Genomic DNA, 25,650 nt, shown 5'->3' with positions numbered 1-25,650 from the left:
ATAATCTGACCAAATATGGATATTATAATTGGAATACCGTAATTTTCTCCAACTCTTGAGGTATTACTCAATTTGTGGAATCAAAATGTTGTCCTTTATGACTTCTTGCATCAGGTGCGTCCATAGATTGATTAGGTGCGCCCTTTGTGCACAATTCGCGTATAAATGACAGATCATACAATGCCAGATTGTTTCTACCTTGGTTGGAGGTAGCCTGTCGCTGGGCAGACAAGGATCCCCCAGACTGCACTATCAAAGTTAAATAAAACCAAAACGTAATAGGTGGATATGTATGACACCTTCTTGCTTATTTATCATTGACAAATGCGCTGCTGTTTGCCACAGCCAAAGAGCTGGATGGTTGGATGAAGTCAAACAGCTACCACGTTACGGATTTATTTTCTCCCACACGCAGACCCGGAAGCAGAAATACAGACTTGGGCTTTGTTTTGTTTTGTTAGTATCTGGACTGGAGTTGGAGGGGAAGCGACAACGTGTGCATGGTCGGGGAGTTATACATTGGGAATGGAAGATGAACACATTTCTCTCAATGTTTACAAGTGTAAAATGCCTAGTTTTGTCAGCAGTTATGACGAAGAGACAGTCTGCAATCCATCAGAAGTGTTTGATAAAGTTGAGACATCAGGCACAGATTTTATTCAAGATGCCAGGGAAACAAAGATCCGAACACAAGACGGGGTATCGGAGACGCACCAACACAGACCTGAGAGAACGGGTTGTAAAGAAAATGTTGAAGGATACAGTTTCAGAAAACCGACTGCAGTGGATATTTTGAGGAATTTCGGGACGACGAGATCCCCTCCGAATTTCAATAACAATTCAGCAGATGACCAAAAAGATCCAGAGGTTGCCGTGGTAGAAATTGTTTTAAATGAACGAATTGATTGTGTGGACCTTGAAAAGTCAAGTGGTAGTGAAACGAAGGGTGGAAAAGAGCAAATCGCAGATCACACAGAGGGATTAACGTCATCCGATTTGGATGAAGTTGATGTAACAGATTCTGACGAAATTTGTGAAAGTAGCAGGGCTGACGACGATGTCGTACAGTTGAAGGAACATGTTTACTGTACTGTATACTGTATTGCAAACGATAACTACAGGAAACCGGCTGACAATACCGGAGAACACCAATATAATGGGGCGATAACTCCGTCAACATCAAACGTCGCCACAGAGCCATCCACGGATTTGCAGCAGCAGAGCGATTTGGAACTAGGCCACCCCTCTGTCCCCGAGCCATACACCCTATCGAACCTGATTGATCCTAGAACTCTGAACAACTTTTACAACGGGGATTACAATGTATCAATTGTCTTGACCTGTCGCATCTGTCTGGACGACAAGCACATAAAGCCGCTACATTGTTGCAAGAAGGCTGTCTGTGAGGAATGCCTGAAGAGATACATCAGTTCACAGGTATAAACCTGGCATCACAATTCACTGAAGGCTGTCTCCAGCATCACATGTTTTCTATGTCAAGCCTTTTGGGTGAAGTGTGTGTGTGTCTGTGTGTGCGCTCAATAGACACAGGGTAAATCCGCAACCCTTTTGATTTGAACGAAACCTTCCATACATAGTTGCCCATTGTAGAAGTGCTAAGAGAACGGTATTTTTTTTAACCTGAATGCCAAAACATTCAAGAGATATGGTGCTCAAAGGTGACCCATTTTGCATACCTACTATACCATGAGACACCCATGTCTTCAGCACTGGAAAAGATAAACGGTTGAGATTGATATCATTTAAAAGCTTATGCGGAAATTAGAATATTCCCATGAAAATCTGTCGCCAATTTGGTGGAAATGTAGCTAGTGACACAGAAAAAGATAGGGCCTATACATATTCAAACGAGGCCTAGCTGTTGTGATTATTGTGGGTTTTCACAACACAAATGTATGTTTACCCTCATTGGATTTGCTTTGGGTTTATTTGAGACCCTCCCTAGCTCATTGGCTTGTCAATAGCTTATCCAGGTGCAGATGTAGTGGTATGGAGACATTTGGCTGCCTGTGTCATACTGTATACCCAATGGGAGCGTCGGTCCATGTGCTCAGACTAGTTACCACGAGGAGGAACACCTGCTGAGGCAGTCAGCTGGGAGAGTACTGGGGTCTAGTATTACACTGTACACCATGTGCTCAACTACCTGAGGTAGACCCAGTCAAAATAGTCTGTCTCCGCTGCAGCCTGGAAGAGAGACAAGTAATTGGGATGTAGGCTAGTATAGTGATAAATTAACAGGTTTAACAAGTTTCCATCTTAGTATTAGTGTTATGCCTATGTGTCAGTATTTTGCTGGGCTGCTTGGGGAGAAGGGATGGAAGGAATATCCCATTGTGTTGTAACTGTGCTGCCTCAGGCTGCCTGCCTCAGCCATTGTTTTCCTTGTTTAGGGAAGCCATGTGCTTCCTGCTTGCTGAACCTACTGGCTCCTCATGCAAGGAACAATCTGCAACAGCGCTGTGCTATGGAATTCAACAGGATAACTAGGCCCAGCTCTGTGCTACTGAGTGTAAAGTGAAGGGATATGTTAGGCATTCCCCAGAGAATGTATCCGTGTCCCTGTCTATCCTTGAATAAAGTGTGGGATGACTGTGATATGGTATACAAAGTTTCTATGGACGGCTAACACAGATAACCAGTGTGTGGTGTCTGTGAGTGGTTTGCACAGATATGGAGGATGTAGAAAAACAAGTAAAGAAATTGACTAAAGAAATTGTAACATCAGTGAAGGCACTGACTGACTGCCTGCTAAATGGATTTGTTGGCTGAGTGTTGTGGGTGTGCTGTCTATCCTCACGGCTGATGGCAGCAGCGGAGGTAGGGGTGGAGAGTGTAATGTGTGGCTGTAATTGGCTGTAATTGATAGCCTAATCCAGGGGTTCCCCGGCGTTTTTTCACAACCCCACGATGTTAAAAAAAAAAGTGATGTGATCAACGGCCAATGTTTACTTTTTTAATTGTGGCTATGAGAGTCTATTACAAATCAGTCCGACAGTACTTTTGACATTATTTCAATTTGAAAGTAAGGTTTGAAGTGACTAAAATGTATCAGAAAGGTATTGGGAAGTTCAGAAGATAATCAGGCAATAATGTTGTATGATCTTCTGCCTGCCCACTGGGCAAAGACTTCATTTCAACCCCAAAAATCTATGATGACGTTGAATCAATGTGCAAAAACTGATTGGATTTGCAAAAAGTCATTAGCGTAGCCAAAATTTGAACATAAATCCAATGACATGGTGACATTTGTTGTTGATTTCACATTGAATTTGTTAGTTGACAATTTGTTAGTTGACAAAAATTTGCTGACGCAACGTGACAATTTCCACAATTTTACTAACTTACAGTTCATATAAGGAAATCAGTCAATCAAAAATACATTCATTACGCCATCGTTTATGGATTTCACATGACAGCCATGGGTGGGCCTGGGAGTGTATAGGCCCACCCACTGGGGAACCAGGCCCAGCAAAGCAGAATGAGTTTCTCCCCACAAAAGGGCTTTAATACGGACAGAAATACTCCTCAGTTTCATCAGCTGTCTGGGTGGGTTGTCTCAGACGATCCTGCAGGGTAAGAAACCGGATGTGGAGGTTCTGTGCTGGTGTGGTTATGGTTGTGAGGCCAGTTGGATGTACTGCCAAATTCTCTGAAATGACATTGGAGGTGGCTTAGGGTAGAGAAATTAACATAGAATTATCTGGGAACTGCTCTGGAGGACATTCCTGCAGTAAGAATGCCGATTGCACACTCTCTCAACACTTTAGACATCTGTGGCATTGTGTTGTGTGACACAACTGCACATTTTAGAGTGGCCTTTGATTGTCCCCAGCACAAGGTGCACCTGTGTAATGATCATGCTGTTGAATCAGCTTCTTGATATGCCACACCTGTCAGGTTGATGGATTATCTTGGGAAAGGAGAAATGCTCTCTAAAAGGGATGTAAATAAATTTGTGCACACAATATGAGGGAAATACGTTTTTTTGTGCGTATGGAAACTAATATCTGGGATCTTTTATTTCAGCTCATGAAGTAAGGGACCAACACATTTACATTACATTTATATTTTTGTTCAGTGTAAATCAAAACTACACGTTGAACTGGGTGGTCTTGTCCTCTCTGTTCTAATGGGTCCTGTGCTTGTTAGCATTGTAGAGTGAAACAGGAGACACGCACATGTTCCAGAGTGTCTTATCTTTCAGCAATAGGGTCCTAATATTTTGTAGCTTCAACCGTTCAAAAGATACAGCCTCATTTGTAGGAAGAAAGCAGACCTCTAGCGGTGATTATTATTATTATTTATTTTTTCAGGGTTTCAAATCAGGCGACCCCACATGTGGCCGCGACCCCTAGCTTGGAAAACGCTGGCCTAATCACAGAGCTCTGTCCCTGTAGCACCTAATGAAATCCCGTTGCTCTTCCACGAGAGGCTGTGTGCTGCTGTGTGTTCTCTCTGAAGACAATGTCAGTTGGCCACCAAGACGGATCTTGTTATTGTCATCTTGTAGCATCAGATTGCAGACTGTTCCTTGACTCAAATCCAATTTAGTCCTTGACTCATCAAGGTCAGGATAGGGACTGATACAGCACAAGGGCATTTCCATGTAAAGGACCCAACATATGAAGTTGGGTGTCAAATGAAAGCTGAGAGTCTATATTTTTGGGAAATGAAGGCATAGATACATTTTTCAACCATTTTCCAAAAGAAAATGTCGGCATAAGCAAAGGCTTTGATTTCTGGTCAAACAGAAGGAAAAGGGGTCTTAACATCTACCAGAAACAGTCTTAAAAGGTATCAGAAATATATCAAAACACAATAATGTTGACGTAAAGACCCTACCAACTAATATCAACACTTATATTTAGTTTTGGAGAAATTGTTTACCTTCTGTAAGTTTAAGAAATGTTGCCTTGTGCCTTGAATTCCGTTACCAAAAGCCCACATATTTTTGCATTGTAATTTCAGAAAATGTTCATGATACAGTATATCTGCACTAATAGTGGGATGATAGTGTTTCACAGTATTACTTACCCGCAAGTGTTGTGATTAGCTGTGATATTCACCTATTGATTTCTCCTGCTGGAGCGGCATCTGGTGTCAAAATGGGAAAGCTGTTTTGACTTTGTGGTTATCTGGTGGAAATCGGGTAAAACGGCCAATGTTGAAAGAATTCTACACTGTTCGTTCAGTTTTTGTGTATTTGAGAAAGCAAACACTTAATATTGTAGGGAATCATTGTACCTTCTAAATCTCTGTGAAATATATTTTCAATAACAAGGCTCAAGCACGAGTCTCCGCCATGTTTTGGGGAAATGGGATGCCATGTTACGGGGGAGATTTGTTTTTAATGCAGCCTAGTGCTATTGCAATTCACCTAGCGTCCACATACTGTAGGGGAGAAATTCTAGGTGTAGCGCCTTTAAGATATTTTCTCATTTCTCTCCCTCACGAGGAGGGAGGATAATGTAGTTCACAGAAGTAAAAAGTAATAGGCGGTCAAACCAAGTGTCTTCGTCTGGACAACCCCTCTCTATCTCTCTCTCTGCCTTTCTCTGAACCTACCATAGACATATGTTTCACAAGTTTGGACAGTACAATACATTACTGGGTACAGAACAGTACAGTACAGTGAGTAGAGCACAGTAGTACAGTACAGTCAAGTACAATAGAGTACATGAAGGAAAAGTAGAGTAGAGAACACTATGTTGTACTCTACTGTACTGAACTATACTCTACTGTACTGAACTATACTCTACTGTACTGTGCTCTGCTGTGCTGTAGTGTACTGCACTGTACTCTACTGTGCTCTGCTTTGCTGTGCTGTGATGTGATGTCCAAACTTGTGAAACATGAGGAGAATAACGTTCATATGCGTATCTGTGTAGTACAGATCAGGGACCCATGATGTAATCCCGTTACCATAATTCTGTCACCGGGTGTAAATCCATTTCACTTACTGTAGTTCAATAACCAAAATATATTTTGTTCAAACTCAAGGTAAACTCTAGTATGTCATAGCTGACACCCAATTCTTTCTGCAGACATCTTTGAATCTTAATTCGGAGCAGATATTTACAGTACCTTCAATAAATTATTCAACACCCCTTGACTTTTGCCACATTTTGTTGTGTTACAGGCTGAATTTTAAAATAGATTAAATTTAGATGTTGTGTCATTGGCCTAGTACACACAATACCCTACAATGTCAAAGTGGAATTATGTTTTAGAAATTTTTACTAATTAATTAAAAGTGAAAGCGGAATCATTTTGGGTCAATAAGTATTCAACCCCTTTGTTATGGCAAGGAAGTTCAGGAGTAAGAATTTCATCAACAAGTCACATAATAAGTTGCATGGACTCACTCTGTGCAATAATAGTGTTTAACATGATTTTTGAATGTCTACCTCTTCTTCGTACCCCACACATGTAATTATCAGTAAGGTCCCTCAGTCAAGCAGTGAATTTCAGACACAGATGCAACCGCAAAGACCAGGGAGTTTTTCCACTGCCTCGCAAAGAAAGGCACTTATTGGTAGATGGGTAAAAATACTAGAAAGCAGACAATGCATATCCCTTTGAGCATGATGAGGTTATTAATTACACTTTGGATGGTGTATCAATACATCCAGTCACTAGAAAGATACAGGCGTCCTTCCTAACTCAGTTACCGGAGAGGAAGGAAACTGCTCATGGATTTCACCATGAAGCCAATGGTGACTTTAAAACAGTTAATGGCTGTGATAGGAGAAAACTGAGGATGGATCAACAACATACACAATACTAATACTAACCTAAATGACAGAGTGAAAAGAAGGATGCCTGAATAAAAAATATTCCAGAATGTGCATCCTGTATGCGATAAGGCTCTAAAGTAAAACTGCAAAAAATGTGGCAAATAAATTATGTCCTGAATACAAAGTGTTATTTTTGGGGCAAATCCAACAACACATCACTGAGTATCACTCTTCATATTTTCAAGCATGGCAGTGGATAACGGAGCAGGGAGGAGTGATGAATGTGTGCGTGCGTTAAAGTACCAAATGCAGCCAGCGGACAGTGACAGACTTCTACGTCACAATCATGTTATGGGTATGCTTGTCATCGACAAGGACTAGGGAGCTTTTTGGATAAAAATAAATGGAATAGAGCTAAGCACAGGCCAAATCCTAGAGGAAAACCTGGTTCAGTCTACTTTCCAAAAGACACTGGGAGACATTCACCTTTCAGCAGGACAATAACCTAAAACAAAAGGCCAAATATATAGTGGAGTTGCTTACCAAGACAACATTGAATGTTCCTGAGTTGCTTACTTACAGTTTTGACTTAAATCGGCTTGAAGATCTATGGCAAGAAAATGGCTGTCTAGCAATGATCAACAACCAACTTGACAGAGCTTGAAGATTAAAAAAACAATACTAATGCACAAATATTGTACAATCCAGGTTTGCAAAGCTCTTAGAGACTTACCCAGAAAGACTCACAGCTGTAATCGTTGCCAAAGGTGATTCTAGCATGTATTGAGTCAGGGATGTGAATACTTATGTAAATTAGTTATTTCTGTATTTCATTTTCAATACATTTGCAAAAATGTATCAAAACATGTTTTCACTTTGTCATTATGGGATATTGTGTGTAGATGGATGAGAAAAAAAAGTAATACATTTTGAATTCAGGCTGTAATTCAACAAAATGTGGAACAAGTCAAGGGGTATGAGTACTTTCTAAAGGCACTGTAACAGAGTTTTTGGAAAAGGTGGTCACATAAAAACCTTAAAGAGATTTTACAGTAATTCCGTTACTAAAGTTTACATCTGCACAGTTCTTCCACAAAATTAGCTTTTGTACACTTTTCAGTGGAAATTGTTAAAAGTAGTCCATGTGCATGGAGTTGTATGGTTTGTTAAACATAGAAATTCATGTTTTTTGTTTGGCAAAAACTGAGTCAAAGCGTAATTCCGTTACCGTGGAATTCCTCCATGTTCACATGGGCTTCTTTAGGGATGAATTAGCAAATTCAATTGTTTCCAGGCTGTAATGACCAGGCTGAGGGTTTCAGGGGCAGCAGCACAGTCATCCTGTCCAACCATAGTTTATGTGGTTTGCTGCTGCTACTGCTCATAGTGATGTTATTATGCTGTAATAGCTGTATAATTCAAAATGTGCCCAATTGATTAGGCACTGTATGGACATTGTTGTGTCTAATGGATGTCATTGGGGAATGACAGGGCCTTTTGTTCTACTGTTAGGGTTTGTCTGTGGTTCTTTGGCTTGGGTTTGGCAGTTATGAATCTGCTAATGCTAACCTGTAAAACCTGTCTGTTGAAATGGTTCTCCTGCGCCAAACAAAGTGTAATGTCTGTTACAGTACATTAACACGTTAAACACAGTAACGTCAACTGCTTGCTTCATAAAGTGGCAGTGTCTGTCATGCCTAATGCATTTCAGTGCATTAAACCTTGATTTAGAGGATTTGCTGTTGGCTCTCTTAGGCTCAAATGCTCTCAGACTTGTGCACTGGTTTCTAAGTGTTTCCAGTGACCTGTGTACAGTACATTCTATGACTCAAAGAGTTTTAGGCATTCCTTGCTTTGTGTGAGTTCTATGGATCCTATGAACTCTAAGCACAGTTTAGGCCTAGTTGCTCTCCAAAACTTGTCCAATAATTGGTCAAAGTTTTCTGTCTCAACCGATGTGGGCATGAAGTACACGCCTACCAGCTCTTGAGTCCTACAGTGTCTTTTCTTCTCCCTTTGGAGAAGTTCTGAAGGCTGCTTTGCCTGCAGTGATTAAAACTGTCATTGCTTTTAATGTCTGTATTCGTATTCCTGTTAGGGTGACGTCTGGTCTGATGATAAAAGCCTGTATAGTCTGATTATAATAGGCTGTGTGAGGGGCCTCCCAAGTGGCGCAGTGGTCTAAGGCACTACATCGCAGTGCTAGCTGTGCCACTAGAGTTTCTGGGTTCGAGTCCAGACTGGGAGACCCATGGGGCGGCGCACAATTGGCCCAGTGTCGTCCGCGTTAGGGGAGGGTTAGGCCGGCATCGTGCACTCGCAACTCCTGTGGCGGTCCGGGCGCCGTGCACGCTGACACGGTCGCCAGGTGTACAGTGTTTCCTCTGACACGTTGGTGCGGCTGGCTTCCGGGTTAAGCGGGCATTGTGTCAAGAAGCAGTGCGGCTTGGTTGGGTCGTGTTTCGGAGGACGCATGGCTCTCTCCAAACTACCAATTGGATACCACAAAATTGCTCTCAATTCATGTGATGCTGCCAGATCAAAGGGATGGAAATACAAATAGTTCAATCTCCTTGGGTGCCTTGGGTGCAAAAAGGCACTGTATTTTAAAAAGCCTAATTTAAATGGCTAATTCTTCATATAATAGAGCCACAAGCGTATCCTTAGTTCATCCTTGCTTTCTGAGCCCTGTCACAGCCGAGCCATGTATTGTCTACTTCCGACTCCGTTTTTTACCTTTTGGTTGATTACAACATATTATTACTTCCTATTTCCTTTGATTAAGGGACTCGTTATTATTGGCTCGCCATCTTTATACTGTAGAGGAAACTCCTATCAGGCTTAGTCTGTCTAATTGTGTTAAATAAAGATGCCTCAATGAATCTCAATGAGAAGAGGCTGATAAGTAGTTGTCTGCCGGTCAGTCTTTGCCGATTGCAATGTTCTGACCTTCTGCCAGGATCCAGGAAGGACGTTATCCTGCCCTCTAGATCCGGTGTGACGCCACGTGTCTCAATCCTGTCCCTCACATTGGCTCAGAGTCGTTACATACTTGAGCTTGGCATACCACTGGTTTGTCATCCCTGTCAGAGAATATGAAGACTTTCCTCTCAGTACATATCAAAGTATTGCAGATGCTGCAAGACACATTGTTATTCGCTTGTCTTTTTTGCATGGTTACGTAATAGTATCCCTAACATCTTATTATGACGTACACGGACAGTATAACTGTTAGGGACGTGACTGATTCACCAGAGCTGTGATCAAACCGATGCTGAACGTTTGAGTGTCTGTAGATTCACGTCAGCATCACAAATCGTTTCATGAGCATAGCTGAAGTGTGACATAGCATGAGGAAGTATAGAAGGGGCCACCCTAGGTAGTATTCATTGTGTTGCTTCTTGCTGCCCATTGTCACGTAGCTACCAGTCTTATCTTGTGTCACTCCTCTACCAAAGCTGGTTCCACCGGCTCAGGCTGAACACTATGGACAGGTGTGTGTGCGCGCGCGTGTGTGTGTGTGTGAGCAAGGGAAAGTGAGAAAGAGACCTCTAGCCCAGGGCCAACATAGGCCCGGGGGGGTCGCCTGAGGACAGAAGCCTAATAAAGTTAATCTGCATCTCTGGTCATTAGTGAAATCAGGGCTAAAATTAGGCCTAATAAAGGGATGAAAACACACTCCCGGAGATCGCTCATTAATATCTCTGCCAGGCTGTGGTGGACTACAGTTTCTCCTCTGCTCATATGTGTTTGACTCTGAAGCAGCAGGGCAGTTATACTAGGCTCCCGAGTGGCGCAGCGGTCTAAGACACTGCATCTCAGTGCTAGAGGCATCCAGGCTGTATCACAACCGGTCGTGATTTGGAGTCCTATAGGGCGGTGCACAATTGGCCCAGCGATGAACTAAGGACACGCATGTGGCTCTATTACAGGGGAAGTCGGAAGTTTACATACACTTAGTTTGGAGTCATTAAAAATCGTGTTTCAACCACTCCACAAATTTCATGTTAACAAACTATAGTTTTGGCAAGTCGGTTAGGATATCTACTTTGTGCATGACACAAGTAATTTTTCCAACAATTGTTTACAGACAGATTATTTCACTCATAATTCACCGTATCACAATTCCAGTAGGTCAGAAGTTTACATACACTAAGTTGACTGTGCCTTTAAACAGCTTGGAAAATTCCCTGCCGTGTTGGCTGACAGTGTCACTGTCTTGTGGCCTGGTTGATGGGTGTAGAGTTGGGCTCCAGGGTCGCCCAGGGGACACCTTCACACCCTCGTCACTGGGCACTACCTTCACAGGTGGCGACTCTCTTACTGACTGTCTCGTCTCATCAGCGTCACAGCCTAGCACGTCCTAAGCCTGTGACCTTGTCTGTGCAGGTTTAGCCAATAGCTGGGACTTCCCAATGCAAGTCACAACACAAACTTCCCACATATTCACTTCCTTTTATTTACACACACAGTAGTTATTAGTGATGGGGGGGAAAATATTGATACAGTCACATTTTTTTATATTATTTTTAACAATATTATATAAACTTTGGCTCAAGGTATTGATTTGTAAAACAAAAAATGCTACTGTAGGTAGCGTTAGCTAGCGCTAGTCGGTCAAAACTCCAGTATGTTTTATTCTATAAATATAATATACTGTATATAGTATGTTTTATCCTCGTTCTCCATCTTCTTTTTTAAATAGTGAGCCAACATGTTTTCAGAAGTTTTATTTCCATGACAATCGTAGTATCGAATCACAATATATATTGTATCAGCACCTAAGTATCATTATAACATCGTATCGTGAGGTCCCTGGTAATTCTCAGCCCTAGTAGATACGTATATCATGCTGGTGCCCATACAGGGTTAGTTACAATAGGCCAGACATATTATTAAAGGAACCAAGCCTGTAATGAATAAATACACTTATTACATTTTTAGCTAATACAGGTTATTTTCTCCAGACCAGTCAGCTGGACTGATGTCAAATGGAGGTCCCCACTCCACAGGAGTTGGCTGACTTCATAGTTCTGGGAAAGAACAGTGTATTATTGATACCCCACTGTTTCACCAGATTATCATCTCAGTTGCACTGCGACTCCTCTTTCTTGGAGAGTTTTCGATCAGCTATCTCTAAAGAACCGTCTGTGTTTTTGTTCTCACTTTAGGCCTACCTAGTTCTGATCAGCAACCTCTCATGTGAGCTCATTGGGCAACAATGGCTGAGCTGCCGCTGCGGTGCACTGAGCAACCGCAGAGCAGAACAGAGTAGACAGCCTGGCCCTGAGGAACTGAGCTGAGTGCAGGGCCAGTAACGGCCCGTAGGGCCAGAGGTCAGACTGTCATAGTGTTAGGAGCCTGCTCAGTCTGCTGGGCATTACCCCAGAGGTGTGCTGCGTCACTCTCTAGTCCAGGGGTAGGCCGGATTTTGTCAGAACAGATGGTCAGGGGGTAATTATAATAACAAATTATAATCATTTGTACACTGCAAATTGACCACAAATAAGGCCAAAAAGAGATTTGAAAATAACATTATTTTCCTAACTTGATTACATTGAGACATGATCACATATTTCAATTTTTTTATTTGTGGGAATACTTGGGAACAGATTTCCTAAATTAAGCTAATTTTTGCTGAATTCCTGGTGATTTTACAGTGTATTTTGACAAACATTTAAAAAACAATCAGATTTTTATTAATTTTTTTACTTAAAACCTATGTGTCAGTTTTGGCCCACCTGTTGCTGACCCCTGCTCTAGCGTCTGCTTAGTCTACTGTATGTACTACAGGCCTAGCCAGCAGAGGATTAGTTAGATCAGAGCAGCAATACTGTGTACTAATCCTCTGGGAGGCCTGGACCTGGCCTGCCCTTCTGTCTGCACCATGCCTTAGGTGGTAGTGGGGTGGAGCCTAAGACTCTCACTGAGACCTTGTACTAGGCCCTTCTTCCTCTGTTGTTTTCCACCGTTGTAGTAGTAGGCCACTACTGTTGTTCATGGAAGCCTTCCAGCTTCACCCAGGAAGTCCCAGTCTGACACCACGTCACGTGAACATTGTGGCCGAAATGAGATCTTATTGATACCAGAAATCTCTCCTCTCCCTGCTCTACTCCTGCCTCTGGGAACCAGTGAAGGTCACAGAGCAATGAGAGCATTGAGCCCTCTCTTAAAACCCAGATCCTAAAGAAAGACCCCTCCCCCCCATTCACACATTCACACACACAGTATTTAATATATATAAATACTTTTAAACTGGAAGAACTTGTCCCGATTGGTATTTTTAAATCACTGATGAATGATCTTGAGACTGATTCCCTGACCTGTCAATGTTTTTAATTTGCTGTTTTTGATTTTGTTATACTCTTATGAATTCTATGGTTTTTACTAGATTACTTGTAGTTTTTCATGTTGTTTGTCTGTAATTTTTGTAATGACTTGGTGCTGCCTATCTTGGCCAGGACGCTCTTGAAAAAGAGATTTTAAATCTCAATGAGCCCTTCCTGGTTAAATAAAGGTTAAATAAAATTAAATAAAAAATAAGTATTTATATTATAAGGGTATTATGGTAACAATTAACTTTGCCTTATGTCAGTTAGCCTACAGTACCTGCCAGGCCATGTACAATGAGTGTATAAAACATTAGGAACACCTGCTCTTTCCATGACAGACTGACCAGGTGAATCCAGGTGAAAGCTATGGTCCCTTATAGATGTCACCTGTTAAATCCACTCCAGTCAGTGTAGATGAAGGGAAGGAGACCCATTTTAAAGAATGATTTTGAAGCCTTGAGACAATTGAGAATCATTCAGAGGGTGAATGAACGTAAGTGCCTTTGAACAGGGTATTGTAGTGGGTGCCAGGTACACCGGTTTGAGTGTGTCAAGAACCGCAACGCTGCTGGATTTTTCGCTCAACAGTTTACCGTGTGTGTCAAGAACAGTCCACCACCAGAAGGACATCCAGCTAACTTTACTCAACATTATTTTTTTAATTTTAACTAGGCAAGTCAGTTAAGAACAAATTCTTAATTTCAACGACGGCCTAGAAACAGTGGGTTACCTGCCTTGTTCAGGGGCGATTTTTACCTTGTCAGCTCGGGTATTTGATCTTGCGACCTTTCGGTTACTAGTCCAACGCTCTAACCACTAGGCTACCTGCCGCCCCCATAGGCCAGCATCCATGTGGAACGCTTTCAACACCACGCCCCAACGATTTGAGGCTGTTCTGAGGGCAAAAGGGGGTGCAACTCAATATTAGGAAGGTGTTCTTCATGTTTTGTACACTCAGTATATGTTCTGTATTGTATGTATTGTATTGCTTTGTCTACCCTTCATCTACATAACACATTACGCAATCCAGTAGCTTCATGTATTGACAATATTTTATAACCGGATCTACGGCCAATGGCAATGTGTTTGCATGTAACGTATGACCACTGTCCATTCGGTAGTTGATCCTAATTTGTCATACAGCATTCTGTAGAGTAGATCATGAACCACGTCTCTCTTCATTGATCTGTGTAATGTCTATGTCTGCCCCAGGTCAGGGTGGGCAGAGCGGACATCGTGTGCCCCATCACGGAGTGCAGTGGTTACCTGGAGGAGAGCCTGGTGGTGTCCCACCTGGGCAGCGAGGAAGTGGCTAAATACAAGTACTTCCTGGAGTTGAGCCGGGTCGACTCCAGCACCAAACCCTGTCCCCAGTGCAGCCAGTTCACCTCGCTGAAAGGACGCACCCCCAGCAAGGCAGACCACAAATACAAGGTGAGAGAGAGGGACTATACTGTTCTGAGATCAGATATTATACAGAAGGACTGAGCCCAAGTAAAAGGTGAGTACAGGGCCTCTGCTGTTTCTAGCACAAACCCTGATATTATACAGTAATAATAAGAAAATATCTGAATTACATATGTCTTTCTGAAGAATGCATATAATCTGACCTTGTGTACTGCTTTGGGAAACGCTTAGGTTCCTTAAATCGTCGACAAAGTGCATCATTGTGCATAATTAATGATGGAGGCTTTAGTCTGTGCAGACAGGCACATCTATGCACTGTATGCCGTGCATCTAGCCGATCACATGTCTATGCCCTCTGCAGATCCAGTGCACCAAGTGTCAGTTTGTGTGGTGTTTCAAGTGCCAAGCCCCATGGCACGATGGTCTGAAGTGCCGGGACTACAGGAAGGGGGACAAGCTGCTGCGTCACTGGGCCAGCGTCATCGAGCACGGCCAGAGGAACGCCCAGAAGTGCCCCCGCTGCAAAGTGAGTGACAGGGCCAGGAGAGTTTACAAAAATAGCAAACCTTGCTCCTTGAGGAGATTTAGGTCGACACTTTTGCAGCAAAACGATGGTCCTAAAGGGTGTTCACTTGACTAGGAAGGTGGTGTTTAAATTGAGCAAACACAGCAAGTCCTGTATCCCAGCAAAACCTGCTAATTGTGTTTAAAGAATCTCAAGAGAGGACCGACAGTTCTCCAGCCCTTTATGTCTACATAAGGTTATTAGAGATGTGTTTTTCAGTTCTACAGCCCTGACAGTGTCCTCAGTGCATGTTCTCTCTCTCTCAGAGCTTCAGACACAGGGTTAGGAAAGAGAGAGACAGAGAGATATTGTTGTCTTTGTCTCCCTAGTCCACTTGTAACGATGGCTAGAAATGAAGCATTCCAGGAAGTCATAAGACTGAGCCTGGGGGCAGAAAGTCAATACCAAATTAGATTTAGTGAGCCACATCAGCTCTTTGTTTCATGGACAGCCATAGGCCTTTTGGAGAGCAACAACAGCAAACACAACACAGGACTGCTGATTCTTCTAGGTGTTGGGATCCATCACTGATGTGTAGGCTGCGAGCTAGCTGTCTGTCCATGGCAGCACTCTCCTCTCAATGTACTGTCAGTCAGCATGAGTCAGGGAGAGGGGTTGAGTGATGCTCAGATATCAGGACAAAATGTTTCGTTATTTTACCTTAAAACAAGCCAAAACACTTTGTCCACCACACAGCTTGAAGTATAGGCTACAGCCTGTTTTATATTCTGAAAAGACCTTCGATGAACTAACTGAAAGTCTTGTAATTGCTACATATTCTCAGAGTTATTCATTTGTGCAGAAGTTAGGATCTCACTTGAGACGAAATCAACGACTTTTAAAGGCTTTATAGATGGAGCGTTCATTAAGCGTTCATATGTCGCTCCCCGATGATGTCACGCTCCCCAGATCCACATCCAGAGGACGGAGGGCTGCGATCACATGAACTGCACCCAGTGCAACACCAACTTCTGCTACCGCTGTGGGGAGAAGTACCGTCACCTGCGATTCTTCGGGGATCACACATCCAACCTCAGCGTGTTCGGCTGCAAGTACCGCTACCTTCCTGAGAAGCCCCACCTCCGCCGGCTGGTCCGGGGGTCCGTGTGTGGTGAGTCTACCCAGCCTCAGCCCGGGCCCCAGAGGCCCTTAAAGCCTTCATAGAAGGGACACATTGGGATTCACTAAGTTATTAACCATTACCTTTTATGGTTATTATTATTAGGTGATCAAGCAATCAGTAGCCTCTGAAAATCTGTCATATAGAAAATATAGACCTTTTTGTGCTGATTTAAAAAGATGCTCTGATTAGCAATTGTAATTTTTTGGCCTTATGCCTGACTGCTGAATGTAGTTATGACACTTCCCGTGACTTTCCTCCTTTGTCTCTGTGATCAGACTCAGAGAGATAGATAGGCAGGCGGGGGCGACGAGGAAACTTCAATTACCATGTGGGTGGCCTTTCATCCTCTTAATCAAATCCCGCTGCTTATGAATAATTCACACAATAATGAAGACGATCAAAACGGCATGTCCTAGCTTGTTGCTGCTGATATGACTCTCTCATAAACCCGTTTTCACTATACAATTACTGGCTCTGCTAAAAGTTTGCATTGTTGTCACGGCTCTGAAGTCAGAACAATACCGGCGTACTACAGTAGCAACCACAGAGGTTTGCATGACCCTTATCAGCAGAACGTCCTTATCTGCGGTTACGCGTGCCTCTGTGACCCTGCCTGCAGTCTCTGAATAGTAAACAGCTCTCCTGAGAGATGCAGTAGTTCTCTAAGAGGTGTTCTGGCTGCAACTCGGTGTCTGTCGTATCCCCAGGGGCTCAGGCAGTGTGGCGTGTAGTGACAGGCCTCAGCTGTTGCTACCCGGGGTGGGGTTAGCTAAAGTTAGTCAGAGGCTGCAGGTTTGCCAATGGGAACATCTGACACACGGTTGACTGTGGGCTAATGTGGCCTTCAGAGGGGCTCCGACACCCCTCTCTACATTCTATTAAGGCACTGCTCACACAACTCCCATTGTTTTGACAGCCTTGACAATGTTTCCCCCATATGCAGGCGCCGTACTACAAACAAATATCTTTGTTTTCATTAGGAAGACCCCATCCGCCGCCCCCCCAATGGTCCCCATAACTCGCTAGTGGCTGTTTGGATTCAGGTTGTGTGCATTGTAATTGTGCAGGAACCTATTTAAACCAATGTTTGATAGCCTGTTGAAAATGTTGATGTGCTGTCTACGAAGCTGCTATTCCAAACTCCCCTGTTCTCCCCATGCATTTTCATGTGTGTACTTGTCCTGGACCGTTATGAACATCTGTGTTGTCTCTTCTGTCTCCCTCCAATTCCAGTAAGTAAAGTGTTGGTGGCCCCTGTTGTCATAGTCCTGGTGATGGTGGTTGGAGCATTATCCCTGGTCGTAGGTAAGCACTGTTACATCCTGTTCTAATCCTGAAGAAAACTTGACACATTAGATAACCAGTGGTGCTTTAGATGTAATCTATAATGTGTTACTTTCTCTTGGGTCAGGTAGGTACATGTAGTGTGACTCGGCTTGTTCAGTGGCTGTGGTGTGCTGGCGAGGGCCACCTGTGTCCTGGTGTAAACAGATAGAAGCGGCTAAGTGTCTGCTTGTTCAGATAGCTCTGCGACACTGGGCGATGGGAGGATGACACACTGATATAAAGCTGTTGACAGTCACTTGTTAATCTTGCAAAATTTTAAATGTCGTTTTTTTTTACGTTGGATAAAAGTAAAGACTCAAAGCTATATCACACACTGCAGTTGAGGAACAATGGGAAAGTAATTCCACTTTTGAGAAAATGACCCTTGAATCATTTTAGTATACCTACTGGAGAACTCTTCTTTGTTTACACCCATTCAGCATCGTTCACATCCTCTTAAGCCTTAGCCCCACCCATCTCTTTAAGGATTGTCATGTGAGGCCATGTGCTAAACAGAGTGAGTAAGGTAGTGTAGTAAACAACCAAAGATTTCAAAAACTCCAGGTAAAAATACACTTGATCTAGTCCTTGGCCTATATCCTAGTCTGACTTTGGTGCAGGTCATGTTGTTCTTCACATTACCGTCTCTGGTAAACACACACTATATAAAATCAAAGTGTAGTTGTCACATTCACAGAATGAGGAAGGTGTAAACAGTACAGTGAAATGGTTACTTGCATAGTAGCAATATCAAAAATAGAAAGTTTCCAGATAAAAAATATTGTACACTGAACAAAAATATAAAATGTAAAGTGTTGGTCCCATGTTTCAGGAGCTGAAATAAAAGATCCCAGAAATGTTCCATACGCCCAAAAAGCTTATTTCCCTCAAATGTTGTGCACAAATTAGATTACATCCTTGTTAGTGAGCATATCTCCTTTGCCAAGATAATAAAAGGCCACTTCCTTGTGGGAATTGTCACTTCATTTGCATGCATTAACTGTCAGTCATTTCACTGAGCTTACTGCTCGCTCTGTATATTAACCTGCCTGTTCTCTCCTGCTCTGCTCTGCTCCGCTCTCTTCTCAGGCCTCGTGGCCTTCCCGATCTACTACATCTGTAAGAAGAGACGGAAGCGCACCCAGGGGACAGGCCGCTGGCTCTGAGCTGAGGACCATGACAATGTGGTCAGGACCCTGCTCCAGAGACGTGGCCCAGCGAGGGGACACAGGGTTGGGGGAGGGGTCCTTCCAACACGCCCCACCAGTTTCCAGCCCCAGCCTGAGAAGAACCATGCTTTAGAGTGACCTCCTCTCTCTACTTCATGTCCACCACAAAACTGTCTGTGGCTCCTCCTCCAGCCTGTGGATCTGAAGGCTCACAGAGCACACAGAGCAGTCTACTACTGTTCCCTCCCACTAGTGACCAGGATTGCTGAGGAGAGGCCGACTGACAGGCAGGTACAGCCTCTGGTATCAAGAAGCCACTCAATGTCTTTTAGAATGGTTTGAGGTTATTTATTGAATGGTTTTTAGTACTGTTGTTTGGTTTTGTTTTTTTGTCTGGGCTCATATAGCATGGATAGTGAAACAGAAACACATTGGATAGAATGGGAAAGAGTCACTCAAGATGTGTGGGTGAGTTTATCACCATTCTATTGTTTACGCGTACAGTAGAATGCCTTTTGCGGACCCTGAGAACCTGCAAATTTCAGGGATTGTATTGTGGTGCATACATAGATAGTTACATCACAACAAGCAATTGATTTCTCATTGTTAATGACCAATCCCTAACTGTTTCCTGTAAGTGAGATTCTGGCTCCATTTCATGTGCACACACACATTCAGCCGCTTCCGCCCCTGCCAACCCCAGAGTGCTGTGCCCACACACACACACACTGGTATTTGCATCGTCAACAAAATCCATTTAAGTCTTTTTCATTGTAGAAAACAATGGGAACAGCACTGTTGAAATTACTGCTGTTTGATGCCTAGTAATCATTTATCAATAATCTCATCCATACTTGCAAAGTAGGGTTTTACCCTATCTCTGTTTTACTAAGTGTTCTATTGTCCTAAATGATGCCGACAAATGTGGTCCAATTTAACGAATGGGAGAAGTCTGAGTGTTCACAGACAATAACCGAAAAGTGCTTCATGTGCCGCAATATATTTATTTGTTTTGAAAATGTACATTGGATACATTTTCTGCCTCCTTCAATGGTCAATATCAGATGTTTTCTGTGAGAATAGATCTAAAAACATATTTAAAACACATCTGTGGAGGACGGACCAATGGACAGACAGACCGTAAGAACCATAAATGATCGAGAAGTCATGGTTTTGTTATTTACCTTGAGGAGCCTATTTAAGGAACTCACTTTCAAACTCACTAGATTGCTTGCAACAACCACTTTCCCATAGTCTTCCATTATTTAAATCTAGTTGAAGTGTCATACATGCTATTTGTATATGAATGTGTCCATGAAGTTCATACTAGTCATGTCAGGGGTTTTTGTTCACATCAAATGTGTGGCTTATAATCCCGGTGTCTTGAAATCATTAATAATTAACTATAGTCCATTCTCCATTTTAATATAAAACACTGATTACAATAGGGAATGTTAATTAAACTTGGTGTATCCTAACATCAGCACAGAAAAAACAGTCGTGTTTGTAACACAGATGACAATCAAGTATCTCTTAGACTTTTTTAAAAGTGGCCTTTGATGTAAGTACCCTTTTGAAAGCCACACAATAGACCTGGAGCTGTGCCAGGGATTTTCTGAATCTTAAAAGGATGTAACTTGGCAACATTGGGCCTGTCCAACATCTTCCCCCCTATCCCCCCAAATCCCCAACCTTCTCACTGTGGGCGCTGTATTTATCAGACATTCAGCTCTGCATGGATTATTATTGTGTTATTAATAACACAGACTATTATGATGATGATGATGATGATGGAGATCGATGAATGCTCGGTCACTACTTACCGTGTGGACTTCAGTTACCACAATGTCAAAGGTCATGGACAGAATTTGAAATCTATTAGGCTTTTGTAATTATTCTCAGGGAGCATTCTGTTGCCATTCTCCACGGCTGTCTTTCCCTGCATGCTCCTGTAGCTGCCACTGTGCTGTGTGATCAAAACCTGTCACACAAATTGTTTGTTTTTACATGGTTTTAAAGATATATCTTACCTGACGCCAGATATGATTTTGACAATTTCTCTCACCAAGTCATTACCTGGATAATACAGTTGAAGTCGGAAGTTTACATACACTTAGGCTGGAGTCATTAAAACTCATTTTTCAACCACTCCACAAATTGCTATACAAACTATAGTTTTGGCAAGTTGGTTAGGACATCTACTTCGTGCATGACACAAGTAATTTTTCCAACAATTGTTTACAGACAGATTATTTCACTTATACTTCACTGTATCACAATTCCAGTGGGTCAGAACTTTCCATACACAAAGTTGACTGTGCCTTTAAACAGCTTGGAAAATTCCAGAAAATGATGTCATGGCTTTAGAAGCTTCTGATAGGCTAATTGACATAATTTGAGTCAATTGGACATGTACCTGTGGATGTATTTCACGGTCTACCTTCAAACTCAGTGCCTCTTTGCTTGACATCATGGGAAAATCAAAAGAAATCAGCCAAACGCCTGAAGGTACCACGTTCATCTGTACAAACAATAGTACGCAAGTATAAACACCATGGGACCACGCAGCCATCGTACCGCTCAGGAAGGAGACGCGTTCTGTCTCCTAGAGATGAACGTACTTTGGTGCGAAAAGTGCAAATCAATCCCAGAACAACAGCAAAGGACCTTGTGAAGATGCTGGAGGAAACAGGTACAAAAGTATCTATATCCACAGTAAAACGAGTCCTATATCGACATAACCTGAAAGGCCGCTCAGCAAGGAAGAAGCCACTGCTCCAAAACCGCCATAAAAAAGCCAGACTACGGTTGCAACTGCACATGGGGACAAAGATCATACTTTTTGGAGAAATGTCCTCTGGTCTGATGAAACAAAAATAGAACTGTTTGGCCATAATGACCATTGTTATGTTTGGAGGAAAAAGGGGGATGCTTGCAAGCTGAAGAACACCATCCCAACCGTGAAGCCAGGTGGTGGCAGCATCATGTTGTGGGGGTGCTTTGCTGCAGGAGGGACTGGTGCACTTCACAAAATAGATGGCGTCATGAGGTAGGAAAATTATGTGGATATATTGAAGCAACATCTCAAGACATCAGTCAGGACGTTGAAGCTTGGTTGCAAATGGGTCTTCCAAATGGACAATGACCCCAAGCATACTTCCAAAGTTGTGGCAAAATGGCTTAAAGACAACAAAGTCAAGGTATTGGAGTAGCCATCACAAAGCCCTGACCTCAATCCTCTACAAAATGTGTTGGCAGAACTGAAAAAGCATGTGCGAGCAAGGAGGCCTACAAACCTGACTCAGTTACACCAGCTCTGTCAGGAGGAATGGGCCAAAATTCACCCACAATAAATTTTTGGTGGGAAGCTTGTGGAAGGCTACCCAAAACGTTTGACCCAAGTTAAACAATTTAACAGCAATGCTACCAAATACTAATTGAATATATGTAAACTTCTGACCTACTAGGAACGTGATGAAAGAAATAAAAGCTGAATGAAATCATTCTCTCTGCTATTATTCAGACATTTCACATTCTTAAAATAAAGTGGTGATCCTAACTGACCTAACAGGGAATTTTTACTAGGATTAAATGTCAGGAGTTGTGAAAAACTGAGTTTAAATGTATTTGGCTAAGGTGTATGTAAACTTCCAACTTCAACTGTATATTAAGATGCCATTGTTTGATGCCACTTTTAGTGTATACATGTTACATTTTGATCTGACATTGGATTGACATCTGGGCAGGTGGAGGATCCACCTCTGACGTCTGAACTTGCCGGGGGCTTATCGGCTGGCTGAAGCCCCTATTTGTGCCATTGTGGCCTGGTTACCATAAAAATATGACTGGTGCCTTTACAAAGATCATTGATATAGGCTTGACGGTCTCATCTCTGCTCCAAAAACTTCTGTAGCTTGCACAACTGAAATGGTCAATTTCTCCTGATCTATCCATTGTAGATATCAATTATCTAGTAGTTTAAAGCTACAACAACACCAATAGTCGTTTTTCATGTATTGGTTGGTTTATGAAAATCAAATGCACAGATTTGTATTCTACTTTTGTTTGTGGTTCTTCTATGCTGCTGCGCCACTATCTTCACAGTTCATGTCATTCATGTTTAGCTGTTTGTGTCAGATATAATTGTGGAGTCATTAAACAGTGATGGGTAAAACGCCAAAAACATATGTCCTTTTTTATTGGATCACGTCAAAGGCAATACAATCAACAAATTAACCTTGGGGAATTGTACATGATGCAGACAATTACATTGATGGAAGCTACGATCTATAGATATGCAATATTAAAGCTGATCTACCTCCTAAAGAAAACAGTTATAATAATCTACCTTCTTCCTGTATTAAGCCAGGTAAACCCATTGATGGCTCAACAAAAAAACACTGTCTTGCACCTACCAACTGTGATGTATAGTTTTTAAAAGAACTCGCCCTTCCCTCCCTGACCAAACCCCATTCCATCCATCCACAAAGATGTCCTGTTCAGAAGTTGTTTTTACAGAAACATTATCACCCTTTATTTCCATTAGTGCTTGCCTCCTCTGAGAGTAGCCTACACCACACCAGCCCGTCCAAGCTGTTTTGTTATCTGTCCTGTCCACTCTATCTTCCCTGGATGGTCAGACACAGGAGAAGTCCCAAATGGCACCCTATTCCCTTTATAGTGCCTTACTTTTGACCAGGGCCCATAGTAGTGCACTACAGTATATAGGGTGGCATTTGGGATGCACAAGCACCTCCCCAACGTCATGTGACCTAACTGGGGCCAGTGCTTACTCAGCAACACATAGCTCTGGGATCAGCTGACCTTGCAGCTGTGGTGGCCACTGAGAAAGTGAGTCATGACTTCTAGCTGTTTATGGACCCCCAGGTCAAGAGGAGGATTCCTGGGGGATGGGGTAGTAGTTACAACAGGGCCTTCAAACAGCCAAGCGCTGTGGCTGTGGACTCCTTCCTTCCAATCGGGATCATCTGATTTATTGTGTGTGATTAGAATGCCGTGAACAGCTGTGTAAATATACAGCGCTCCATATCAAACAAATTCAACAACACAGAGGCTCAGCAGAGCTGAAAAAGCTATGAAATATGCAACACATTTAATGAGAATTGCCTGTAGTTAGTGGTTATGCTTTAGCAATATTACATACAGTAGTAATATAGGCTTTTGTTGCTGTTCTGCCCGATGCAAGGGCCTCATGCCACAATAATAAACCAATGTGATCTGAATAATTGTTTATCATAATGAAAATTCCATCCAGTCAATTGAATATCCTGCCTCCTGTTTCACTCTGTAATGTGGCCTTGATGTCTGTCTGTGGGACTGTTTCCTCATGGTGTGGGGCTGTGCTCCTCTGTCTTCATACTAGCTGACAGAGACATCCTGTTGACAGAGCTAAGAGAATAAGACTTGGGAGAGCTGCAGAGGGGAGCTCAGCTACCAGTACTAGTACTTACCACACTGATTCCTGGTACAGCATGAAATAAAGCACACCCATATTAAAACTCCCAGTGAATTACAGAATTTCATATGGTGTTTTGATAAGACATGGAAACATTTAATCTTTAAAATCCGTTTGAAATTACTTTCATGGAAAGATTACAGCTTTAGAATGCAAGGTCTTTCAAAAACACATCAGAGCTGAAAAGAGCAGCTGCTGCTTTGAGGGAGATGTGTTCAGTGCTGTTTCTAGGCATAAGCGGTATAAGCGGCTTTTTTGTTTGTTTTGGAAGTAAGTCGGGATCTCAACTTTGTAGATACACTATACAGTATATACAAAAGTATGTGGACACCCCTTCAATTTAGTGGATTCGGCTATTTTAGCCACACCCGTTGCTGACAGGTGTATAAAATTGAGCACACGCAATGCAATCTCCACAGACAAAAATGGCAGTAGAATGGGCTTACTGAAGAGCTCAGTGACTTTCAATGTGGCACCGTCATAGGATGCCACTGTTCAACAAGTCAGTTCGTCAAATTTCTGCCATGCTAGAGCTGCCCCGGTCAACTGTAAGGGCTGTTACTGTGAAGTGGAAACGTCTAGGAGCAACAACGGCTCAGCCACGAAGTGGTAGGTCACATAAACTCACAGAACGGGACCGCCAAGTGCTGAAGTGCGTAGCAAGTAAAAATCGCCTGTCCTCAGTTGCAACACTCACTACTGAGTTCCAGGAAGCAATGTCAGCACAATAACTGTTTGTCAGGAGCTTCATGAAATGGGTTTCCATGGCCGAACAGCCGCACATAAGCCTAAGATCGCCATGCGCAATCCCAAGCATCGGCTGGAGTGGTGTGAAGTTCACTGCCATTGGACTCTGGAGCAGTGGAAACGCGTTCTCTGGAGTAATGAATCAGGCTTCACCATCTGGTAGTCCGATGGACAAATCTGGGTTTGACGGATGCCAGGAGAAAGCTACCTGCCCTTATGAATAGTGCCAATTGTAAAGTTTGGTGGAGGAGGAATAATGGTCTGGGAATATTTTTCATGGTTCGGACTAGGCCCCTTAGTTCCAATGCAGGGAAATATTAATGCTACAGCGTTCAATGACATTATAGACGATTCTTTTCTTCCTACTTTGGTGAAGGCCCTTTCCTGTTTCAGCATGACAATGCCCCCGTGCACAAAGCGAGGTCCATACAGAAATTGTTTGTCGAGATCGGTGTGGAATAACTTGACTGGCCTGCACAGAGCCCTGACCTCAACCCCATGGAACACCTTTGGGAAGAATTGGATCGCCAACTGCGAGCCAGGCCTAATCAGTGCCCAACCTCACAAATGCTGTTGTGGCTTAATGGAAGCAAGTCCCCACATCAATGTTCCAACATCTGGTGGAAAGCCTTCTCAGGAGAGTGGAGGCTGTTATAGCAGCAAAGGGGGACCAACTCCATAATGCCCATGATTTTGGAATGAGATGTTCAACGAGCAGGTGTCCACATACTTTTGGTCATGTAG

General features: G+C 42.8%; 1 protein-coding gene across 1 annotated transcript; it reads left to right on the top strand.

The window, feature by feature from the left end:
* Positions 1-477: 477 nt before the first annotated feature.
* Positions 478-20,848, top strand: rnf217 (ring finger protein 217). The gene is made up of 6 exons (XM_038962783.1): positions 478-1,437; positions 14,306-14,527; positions 14,862-15,026; positions 15,975-16,176; positions 17,422-17,493; positions 18,604-20,848. The coding sequence occupies exons 1-6, from the start codon at positions 526-528 to the stop codon at positions 18,678-18,680; spliced, it is 1,650 nt and encodes a 549-aa protein (XP_038818711.1). The 5' UTR covers positions 478-525; the 3' UTR covers positions 18,681-20,848.
* Positions 20,849-25,650: the final 4,802 nt, after the last annotated feature.

Source organism: Salvelinus namaycush, chromosome 24 (genome assembly GCF_016432855.1).
Source record: "Salvelinus namaycush isolate Seneca chromosome 24, SaNama_1.0, whole genome shotgun sequence".
Lineage (NCBI taxonomy): Eukaryota > Metazoa > Chordata > Actinopteri > Salmoniformes > Salmonidae > Salvelinus > Salvelinus namaycush.
This window is presented reverse-complemented; position numbering and strand designations above follow the sequence as displayed.